This window comes from Gorilla gorilla, chromosome 18 (genome assembly GCF_029281585.2).
Source record: "Gorilla gorilla gorilla isolate KB3781 chromosome 18, NHGRI_mGorGor1-v2.1_pri, whole genome shotgun sequence".
In the NCBI taxonomy this organism is placed as follows: Eukaryota; Metazoa; Chordata; class Mammalia; order Primates; family Hominidae; genus Gorilla; species Gorilla gorilla.
In genome coordinates this window covers 37,038,627-37,049,239 of record NC_073242.2, presented here as the reverse complement: position 1 = coordinate 37,049,239, position 10,613 = coordinate 37,038,627, and the positions used below count along the sequence as shown (strand labels likewise).

Below are 10,613 nucleotides of genomic sequence, written 5' to 3'. Positions count from 1 at the left end.
TGAGACAGGATCTCACTCTGTCACCCAGGCTGGAGTGCAGTGGTGCGATCATGGCTCACTGCATTCTAGACCTCCTGGGCTCAAGTAATCCTCCTGCATCAGCCTCCGGAGTAGCTGTGACTACAGGCACGTAACACCAGGCCTGGCTAAATTTTTTTAATTTTTCGTGGACACAGGTTCTCAATATGTTGCCCAGGCTAGTCTCGAGAACTCCTGAGCTCAAGCAATCTTCACACCTTCACCTCCCAAAATGCTGGGATTTCAGGTGTGAGCCACCGTGCCTGGCCTGCCACCTCTTAAATATGCTTGTTTCACCCAAATTCTTGGGTTTGCTTCTGGGAGAACCCAAACTTCCAGGAACATATCCTATAAATTATCCTTACATATGTGCAAAAATGACATATATTTGATTTATTAACTCAGCATTGATGCAATAACAAGAGATTGAAAATAGTATATCAAAAGAAGACTGGTTAAATACATTGTGTTACACTCACACAATGGAATACTATGCAGCGGTATAAAAGAATGAAAAAGTAATTTATGTCTTAATATGAACCGATGTCTGAGAAATATTGGTGAAAAAAAGCAAGATACAGACCAATATAAAGTATGCTACCATTTGTGCAAAAAAGTTTGTGTGTGTGTATGTGTGGTGTGTGTGCACACGTGCATACACTTGCACATCGCCTGGAATCTGTCTGAAGGAAACCTCAAAACACAATCTTGACTACCTTTAAGGAGGGGATTTGAATATCTGGAAAGGGAGACTTTTCACTGTACACTTGAATGCCTTGTGATTTTTGTACCGTAGACAGGCTTATCCATCCAAAAAATTAAAGTCACATTGAAATAATAAATGAATCCATAAAGGAAGCTTCATCATTCCTCAGTGGGCATCTTTGTTGGGCATCAGCGCTGGTGTGGAGGAGGCTCCTGGTTCCACCCACGGCTTCTCATGGGGTCTCCATCCAAGCTGCACAGGCTCCAGCAGGCCGCAGGCCGCAGGCTCGCAGGCGACGGGAAGTCCCACTTCTTTCAGTGGAGAGAAGCTGCTGTGTTTCCCTCTGTCTTCACCCACAGGATTGACCGTCCCCTCTCCCAGAGGAAAACCCAGCAGCGGCTTCACCCACACACAAGGGAGCCCAGGCAGTTCCCTTCTGCCGGAGAGGCTGCGCTGCCGTCACCTACCCACACGCCAGAGACATCTGAGTCACACACGTGAGCCACACGCCCCTGAGCACACACATGCACACACTCGCACACATGCACACACTTGCACACACGGACACACGCGCACACACACTTGAACACACATACTTGCACACACTCACACATGGACGTGCGAGTGCACATGCACGCACACGCACACATGTGCACACACTTGCACACACTTGCACACACTCACACACATGCACATACACACTTGCACACACACAAATGGAAGCCCAAGCCCGTCCTGTTGGGGAGACTTCGCTGTCCGACGTGTCCAGCAGCCTGGGGGCTACGTGTGGTCTGGGCAGAGTCCTGCTGGCCACCGAGAGGCAGCTCTGTCGGGAAGGAGCCGCTACTGGGGTTCGGCCCCCGGGGGACCCCCTTCACTCATCATGTCCTTGTATTGCCGCTTGAAGAAGCCGAGCTGCGGGGCAGAGGAGGGCAGTAAGAGCGACAGCAGCCAGGGAGCGTGCGGCTCCGCAGACCAGGGGGAGGGGGCGGGAGGGCCGGCAGAGACAGAAGGGACCCAGGAGGGCGGGGCGGGAGGGGAGTGACATCCGCGTCGGGGCCTGGAGAAAAACAGAAACTACAACAAGGAGGGCGACTCGTTCTCAGCGCGCCCCGCGCATGAACCCGGCCACCCTCCCTAAGAGACTGAGGCGCAGAGAGGCTCCTGGACTCGCCCCAGTCACACAGCTGGCAGCCCCGCCGGGGAAACCGAGGCACGGAGCTGCAGCGCGAGGCCCGAGAGGATGAAGGGAGGGGGTGGGGGAGCGGCGGGGAGCACCTTGTACAGCGCGGCGGTGATGAGGGCCAGGAGCATCAGTCCCCCGACAGAGCTGCCCACGATGAGCGGCAGGGGGTTGGGGACCTCGAACGGCTCCACTTTGGTCTCCGTCTGGGGGAGGAAGGAGAGGCGTCAGGGGAGACGACTCCGGATTTCTGGGGGTTCCCCATTCACACCGTGTGCACCCCTGAATCAAGTAGGGAACCCCTCCTCATGTCCCCCAGAACCCCAGCCCTCAGTCCTCCTCCCCCACCTCTTCTCCCTCCTCTTCCTCCGCTTCTCCGTCCTCTATCTCTATCGCTTTCTGCCTCTCTCTCTCTATCTCCATGGCTCACTGTCTCTGTCTCTGTCGCGCTCTGTATCTCTCTCTTTATCTCTATCTCTCTGTCTCTCCATCTCTCACTGTCTCTATCTCTATCTCTCTGACTCTCTATCTCTCTCTCCTTTGTGTCTGTCTCTGTGTCTGTTTCTCCCTCTGCCTCTCTCTGTCTCTGTCTGTCTCTCTCCTTACGTCTCTGTATCTCTCTGTCTCTCTGTCACTCTGTCTCTCTCTTCCTCTCTCTTTGTGTCTCTCTCTCCTCCCCCAGAAATCTCCACAAGCCCAGCCCCTCTCCCTCCAATAGTTCCTCAGCGCCCAAGACAGGTACCTGGGACCTCACAAACGCCCCCTGTCCCGGCAGCAGGGTGAACACGGAATCGTTAAACAAGATCTCAGCTGTGCTCACGATCAGGAGGTGGTTATGCGAGGTCTGTGGAAGAGAGCGGGTGGGCACTGCACCTGGGCCCTGAGCACCACGCCTGTGCCCGGCGAAGCCTCAGGACCCCACACACCTTGATGTACCAGTCAAACGAGAGGTTGCCTTTGAGGGTAGCATTGAATTCTTCCTGGATGCCAAAGAACGGGATGTCACACTGGATTCTCTGGCAGACAGCGATGGAGCAGTTCTGGGGAACGCAGGAGGGGAGGGGACGGGTAAGGAAGCCGAAGGCAGAGAACACCCCTCCCCGTTTGCTCAGAGACCATACAGGTTCCAGCAGGGAAGCGCTCTGGGTCTCTGTGTGGCCCTGGGGCTGACTTAGCTTCTCACCACCACGGGGGCCTTCCGAAGCTCAGCCAGAAAGTCGGAGTGAGAGGGCAAGCGCTCCTTGGTGTGGCACGTACTCGAGAGGTTCTGAGGAAAGAGACGCACTGAGAAGGGGCAGAGATGAAGGCGCCAGGGCCTCATCTCGGGAGGTGAGATGGCCTGGGTCCAGGAGAGGGGCGGAGCGGCTCTAAAACCCAATAGCATTAACAGAGGTGAGAGGAAGGCGCAAGGCCGTGCAGGAGTCAGGCCGAGCTCCGCTCACCTCGGAGAAGGTGACCTGGGGGCGGTCCCATATGACAGTCTGGTTCAGCCGGACGGGCACCAAGAACACCAGGCTGATGGGGAGGCTCCTCTGCCCCAGGTTGCTGACCTGCACCGGGGAGGGCGGGGTCAGGGCTCTGGCCTTCCTCCCCCACCAGCCTGGAGAATCAGCCTCCCCTCCCCACGGGGCAGGCCATAGGCCCGGGCGTCCTGCCCCTTCCTGTTTGAGAGAGTAGAGTGTACACCTAATACGCATTCCAGTGCCACACGGCCTGGTCTCCAGTCCTAGCTCTCCCACTTACTCAGTGGGAGACCTCGGGCTTGTTCTGTAAACCTCTCTGAGCCTCAGTTTCTTCATCTGTAAACTGGGGATCATGACAGTGCCCCACAGAGTCGTTACGAAGGTAACACAAGATAACTACGTGCGTGCATGTCACATACATACGTGCGTGTATGTGTGCATACTGAGTGATAGCAGCGTGGAACCAAGCCTGGCACACCACAGGTGCCTTGCGCACATTTCCCGTCCCTGTTTCTGCATTTTCTACCATCGATTTTCCTCCCCAGCCTCCTTCTCAGGACCCGGACGTCCCAGCTCCCCACCTGATATTGATGCTGCATGACCCGACTGGTATTCTCTGAGGCCGTGAAGTTGAGATATTTAGTGGAGACCCCATGGCTGAAGGGAGAAAAAAAGGACAGGAGGTGACAAAACATGAGGGGTGCCCTGGGAGGGTGTCTCAGGCTAAGTGTGTAAGGAGCGAACAGGCACATGGGTAATGGGTATGAAGTCCTGGGGGGTGGAGATGGGGTGGGGTGCAGGGGGTTGGGGGAACCAATGTGTGCTGGACACACAGTGCATGCTCATTTGGGCCACTCACACACACGTGCACAAATGCACACCCATGAGCACATACACACATGCACACAGACCCTCAGACACACACACGCACAAATACACACCCATGCACACATACATGCACATAGATCCTCAGACACACACACATGCACAAATACACACTCATGCACACATACATGCACATAGACCCTCACACACATGCACAAATACACACCCATGCGCACATACATGCACATAGACCCTCAGACACACACACATGCACAAATACACACTCATGCACACATACATGCACATAGACCCTCACACACACATGCACAAATACACATCCATGCGCACACACATGCACATAGACCTTCACACACACATGCACAAATACACACCCATGCGCACACGCATGCACATAGACCTTCAGACATATGCACAAATACACACCCAGGCACACTATGCACATAGATCCTCAGACACACACATATGCACGCACACCCATGCCCAGACACACATGCACATAGATCCTCACACACACATGCACAAATACACACCCATGCACAAGGATCCTCACACACACGCACAAATACACACCCATGCACGCACACACATAGATCACACTCACATCCACAAATACACGCCCATGCACACATACACACATGCAGATAGATCCTCAGACACACACATGCACAAATACACGTCCATGCACACAAACATGCACATAGATCATCACACTCACACACCCATGCCCAAATACACACCCATGCACACATACATGCACAGAGATCCTCAGACTCTCACACACACACACATGCACAGACTCATGCACACAGATGCACAATCAGCCGTGTCCAGCCCAGAAGTGGAGGCTCAGCTAAAGTCCTGGAAGCCAGCACCTGGTGACCACCATGTAGACAGCATATTTCACCGGCAGCTCCTGTTGGAATTCGGTTTTGTTGGTTCTGGGCATGTTGTTCTCACTGGAAGGAAAGAAAGAGCTCCAGCCGGCTCTTGAGAACTGACAGTTAGTCTTTCCTCCGCCCTCTCCCTCACTCCCTGCCTCCAATCAGCCACCAAGTTCTGTTATCTCCTCATCTGAAATCCCACTGTTCTCCAACCCCTGCCCCCGCCTAGCCCAGGCCCATCCCTCTCCACCTGGATGTCTGCAACCACCTTCTTCTAACTGGTCCCCTGAATTCACACCTGCTCCCACCCCAATCGCCAGCCCTCCTGAAGAGTGATCGTTCTAACATGCAAATATGATTATGTCACTCCCAGAGGCGAAACTGCAAATCCCAAACAACACCCGTCAGTCATTTTGGGACATGGCCTGTATCTAACCACCACCAACTCCTTCAGCCCTGCATTTCATGCTGAGGCCACTCTTAAACACACCCTGATCTTCCCGTCCCTGGTATCTGCTTCCTGCCTTCTGTCTTCATGCCCGCCCTCAGTTCGTGCCTTTGCTTTGTCTAAATATATTATATTTTCTTTTTTTCCTTTTATTTTTTATATTATTATTATTATTATTATTATTATTTTGACACTGGGTCTCACTCTGTTGCCCAGGCTGGAGTGCAGTGGCACCATCTCAGCTCACTGCAGCCTCAATCTTCCGGGCTCGAGCAATTCTTGTGCCTCAGCCTCCTGAGTAGCTGGGATTACAGGCATGCACCACCATGCCTGGCTAATTTTTGTTTTTTGTTTTTTTTGTAGAAACAGGGTATTGATATGTTGTCCAGGCTGATTTTGAACTCCTGGGTTCGAGCAATTGTTTTGCCTCAGCCTCCCAAAGTGCTGGGATTACAGGCTTGAGCCAGCACGCCCAGCTCCTAAATATATTTTCTTTAGGAATCTTCTCTGAACACCAAACTCCCAAGAACACTGGCCGTCCCCCATCTAATCTTGCATCTCATACTGGATTTGAGATGCAAGATTAATGGCTAGATTTCTTGTCTGTCTTTGCCACTAAATTATCATCTCCGAGAGGGCAGGAACCACTATCGTCTGATCCACCACCGTCCCACCAGCACTCAGCACAAGGCCCAGCACGTGGTGGGTGGTCAGTGAGTGTTTGCTGAGTGAACAAATGAGTTGAAGGGAGAACCACTGGGCAAAGGGCAAAGGCCCACCATGGGCCAGGGGCTGGGGCCTCAGACGGGCAACTGCCTGCAGAAGCCTGGTAGCAGAGAGCACCTGGTCACATTGGCCTTGAGGAGCAGTTTGTTTCCAAGGGAAGCCTTAGAGTCTACATCAAACGTGATATTAAAGGTGACCTGGAGTGAGAGAAAGGAGAGACAATGACAGAAATATGAGAGAAAAAATAACCCAAATGCCCGTCATCTGATTAATGGAGACATGAAATATGGCCCATCCATGCAACAGGATATTGTTCACCAAATAAAAAGCAATGAAGGCCAGGTGCGGTGGCTCACACCTGTAATCCCAGCACTTTGGGAGGCTGAGGCAGGTGGATCACCTGAGGTCAGGAGTTCGAGACCAGCCTGGCCAACATGGCAAAACCGTGTATCTACTAAAAATACAAAAATTAGCTGGGTGTGGTGGCGGGCGCATGTAACCCCAGCTACTTGGGAGAGTAAGGCACAAGAATTGCTTAAATCTGGGAGGCAGAGGTTGCAGTGAGCCAAGATTGCACCACTGCACTCCAGCCTGGGCAACGAAGTGAAACTCCATCTCAAAAATATATATAAAAAATTTAAAAACAATTTTTTTAAAGCAATGAGGTACTGACATATACTACGACATGAATGATCCTTGCTAAGTCCTTGCTTAATATTATGCTAGGGAAAGGATCACATACGGGATTATTTCATTTATATGAAATGTCCAGAATAGGCAAATCTATAGACACAAAGTAGATTAGTGGTTGCATAGGGCTGGGGGATATGGGAGGACTGGGGCTGAGGGCCAACGGGAACAGAAGCTCTTTGTGAGGTAATGAAGATGTTCCAAAATGGATCATGATGACGGATGCAAGACCCTATGAATTCACTCAAAGCCACTGAACTGTATACTTTATTTTATTTTATTTCATTTTATTTATTTTCGAGACAGGGTCTCACTCTGTCGCCTAGGCTAGAGTGCAGTGGTGTGATCATAGCTCACTGCAGCCTCAACCTCCCAGGCCCAGACGATCCTCCCACCCTAGCCTCCCGAGTAGCTGGGACTACAGGTGTGCACCACCACGCCCAGCTAATTTTTACATTTTTTGTAGAGACAGGGTCTCGCCATGTCACCCAGGCTGGTTTCAAACTCTCGGGCTCAAGCGATCCTCCTGCCTCGACCTCCTAAAGTGCTATGATTACAAGCATGAGCCACTGTGCCGGGCTTGAAATGTATGCTTTAAATAGGTGAATTGGATGGTATGTGAATTATATCTCAATAAAGCTGTTTTGTACAAAAAGGAACCACTACTAAAGAAGAGAAGAAGAAGAAAAGAATCCCCAAAGAAATCAAAGAGAAAAGGAGGGGAGGAGCCAGGAGTTCTGACCTCTGAGTTTTCCGGGAAGATGGGGTGGTTTATGCTGCAGCTGGTGCTCTTCAAGGCCCCAGACACTTCGATGGAGGAGGCAGACTCACAGGCCAGGCGCCAGGATCGCTGTGAGCGCTGGTTCTGGAAGGCAGGGGAGGCAAAGGCGGTGATATCCACCTCCGGCCGTGAGGATGGGGAAGCAAAGGTCAGATAGAGCCTGAGAAGGATGTGGCTACCTGGAGCCTGGACACCTTCCGGTAGGACAGGCCAAGCGGGAAGAAGAAGGTGACCTGTGTCCTGTAGGAGTCCTCACCATCATTTCTCACAGTCACTGTCACGTTGAACTCCCGGGGCCCACCCACCACAAGGCAGTCCAGGCTGTGGGAAGAAGAAGACAGGCCGGGGGATGGGGCGCTGGGCTTCCCTGTGGCAAGCCTGCTCCGGCAGAACAGAGACGCAGGCACTTGATGAAGAGACAACAGTGGAGGGGCAGCCACACTGGACCTTATAGCCCAGGAACACCCGGCTCCCTTGGGGGCCAGGAGGAGAACAGAGCGGGTCATGGTACGGGTCCTTCTCTGGAGGAGGTAAGGAGGAAAGGAAACTCACCTCATGAAACTGAAGGTGATGCTGAGGTCATCCTGGCAGATGTTGTCATTGCCACAATTCTTCTCAAAGGGAAACTTTTAAAAAATAAATATGATCAAATGAAAGGAAATAACCAAGTATTGTGAAATTAAACAATAAAATCAAATCTTGAAGTAAAATTAGATGCAATTAAATAAAATGAGTTTCAACCACCTTGGTCTCTGGTCTCTTCCACACCCCTGCAGGACCCCAACTCTGGACTCACCAAGGCTGTGAAGAGTCTCTGAGCATCCTCCGCCAGCACTGGCCGGAGGTTCCCGAAAGCAGACAACGGCGTTCCCACCAGAGAGAAGTTCAGGCGCAGCACAATGGGGCTCACTGGGTCCTCGATGCAATTCTAAGAGATAGCCGGGATTTGGGGATCTGCCCTCCTCAGCTCCCCAAGCCCACTCCATGCTTGGAGGACCCAGGGGTCTGGCCACTAGCCTGCTCACCGGCAACTGTAGTTTCAGGGTCTCACAAGTCTGGGTCAGCCCCAAGACCTGTGTCTGTCTGCGTGTGCTGTTCTTTGTCTCATTGAAGACGGCGCGGGAATGTGGGCGGCCGGAGTCCAGAGCCAGGTCATAAGTCACAACACTCTGGATCTGTCCTGAAGGGACAGGGTGGCACAGCAGTGGGGCCTGAGCCTCGGAACCCGGCAGATGGGAGTTCGAGGCCCAGCTCCTCTGCTTCTCAGCTGTGAGACTTGGGGTATGTTATCTGACTTCTCTGAGTCTTCTTTCCTTCCTTCCTTCCTTTTTCTTTCTTTCTTTCTTTCCTTGCTCTCTTCCTCCCTTTCCTTCCTTCCTTTTTTCCTTTCCTTTCCTTCCTTCCTTTTCTTCCTTTCTTTCCTTTCCTACTTTCCTTCCTTTCCTTCCTTCCCTTCTTCCTTCCTTCCTTTCTTTTTATTTTTTATTTTCTTTTTTGAGACAGAATCTCACTCTCTTGCCCAGGCTGGAGTGCAGTGGTGCCATCTCAGCTCACTGCAACCTCTGCCTCCCAGGTTCAAGCGTTTCTCCTGCCTCAGCCTCCCGAGTAGCTGGGATTATAGGCACATGCCACCACGCCGTGCTAATTTTTGTATTTTTAGTAGAGATGGGGTTTCACCATTGTTAGCCAGGCTGGTCTGAAAGTAATCCACCTGCCTCAGCCTCCCAAAGCGCTGGGATAAAAGGCATGAGCCACTGCGCCTGGCCTCCATTCTTTATTTTTAAAGTGAGGATAATAATGATACCCTCCCAATGGTAAAAAGGAAATGAAATAGTGCTTATCAAGTATTTAGCACAGTGTCTTTTATACAATAAGTGCTCAATAAATGGTAGCTATTCTGTTACTCACTAAAAAATTTATTGTATTTTTCTGACTACTTTAAATTTTTTTCTCTTTGTCTTTGGTCTTCAGCAGTTTGATTATAATGTACAATGATATAATGTCCTTCATATTTATCCTGCTTTGATTTTGTAAAGAATCTTGATGTCTTTCATCAGTTTGGGGAATTTTTTTTTTTTTTGAAACGGAGTTTTGCTCTTGTCACCCAGACTGGAATGCAATGGGGCAATCTCAGCTCACTGCAACCTCCGCCTCCCAGGTTCAAGCAATTCTCCTGCTTCAGCCTCCTGAGTAGCTGGGATTACAGACGCACACCACCACACCTGCTAATTTTGTATTTTTAGTAGAGATGGGGTTTCACCATGTTGGCCAGGCTGGTCTCAAACTCCTGACCTCAGGTGATCCACCTGCCTCGGCCTCCCAAAGTGCTGGGATTACAGGCATGAGCCACCGTGACTGGCCAGTTTGGGGAAATTCTTTAACTACTGCATCTTTCCTATTCCATCCTATTCCATCTTTCCTATTCTGTCTTTCCTATTCCATCTTTCCTATTTTCTTTCTCTCTCTCTCTCTCTCCTCCCCCACCACCACTTTCTGTAATTCCAACTACATGTTTGTTAGATCTTTCACCATATCCCACACATCTCTTATGGTGTTTTTCTGTATTTTTCTTTCTTTTTATCGCATATTTATCCAGATACTTTCAAATGACTTGTCTTCTTGTTCACTAATTCTCTGTTCTTCTTCTAATCTGCTATAAATCTATTTACTGAATTCTTCATTTCAGTCAGTGCAATTTTTGGTTCTAGAGTTTCCATTTGACTCCATTTTATGAATTCCAGGTTTTTGCTGAAGTTCTCATCCTTTACCTTTTTTCTTGAAGATATTAATTATAGTTACCTTTTAAAAATTCCTATCCAATCACTCTAATTTCTGAATCACCTGTGGGTCTATTTCTATTGTATATTGTTT

The 10,613-nt window shown here is 50.5% G+C and overlaps 1 protein-coding gene across 2 annotated transcripts in view; it reads right to left on the bottom strand.

Moving 5' to 3' along the window:
* Positions 1-396: 396 nt before the first annotated feature.
* ITGAM (integrin subunit alpha M) overlaps positions 397-10,613 on the bottom strand; it is a 71,586-nt gene continuing 61,369 nt past the window's right edge. For both annotated transcript variants that reach the window (XM_019012856.4, XM_019012857.4), the window contains exons 17-30: positions 8,768-8,922; positions 8,539-8,670; positions 8,295-8,368; positions 7,922-8,063; positions 7,704-7,826; positions 6,389-6,468; positions 5,089-5,172; positions 3,952-4,027; positions 3,350-3,457; positions 3,091-3,174; positions 2,834-2,947; positions 2,650-2,751; positions 2,003-2,113; positions 397-1,639 (exon numbers count right to left, since the gene is read on the bottom strand). In XM_019012856.4, the coding sequence (XP_018868401.3) occupies positions 1,568-1,639; positions 2,003-2,113; positions 2,650-2,751; positions 2,834-2,947; positions 3,091-3,174; positions 3,350-3,457; positions 3,952-4,027; positions 5,089-5,172; positions 6,389-6,468; positions 7,704-7,826; positions 7,922-8,063; positions 8,295-8,368; positions 8,539-8,670; positions 8,768-8,922 (1,457 nt within the window). In that variant the 3' untranslated portion in view covers positions 397-1,567. The remainder of the gene's footprint in view (positions 1,640-2,002; positions 2,114-2,649; positions 2,752-2,833; positions 2,948-3,090; positions 3,175-3,349; positions 3,458-3,951; positions 4,028-5,088; positions 5,173-6,388; positions 6,469-7,703; positions 7,827-7,921; positions 8,064-8,294; positions 8,369-8,538; positions 8,671-8,767; positions 8,923-10,613) is intronic.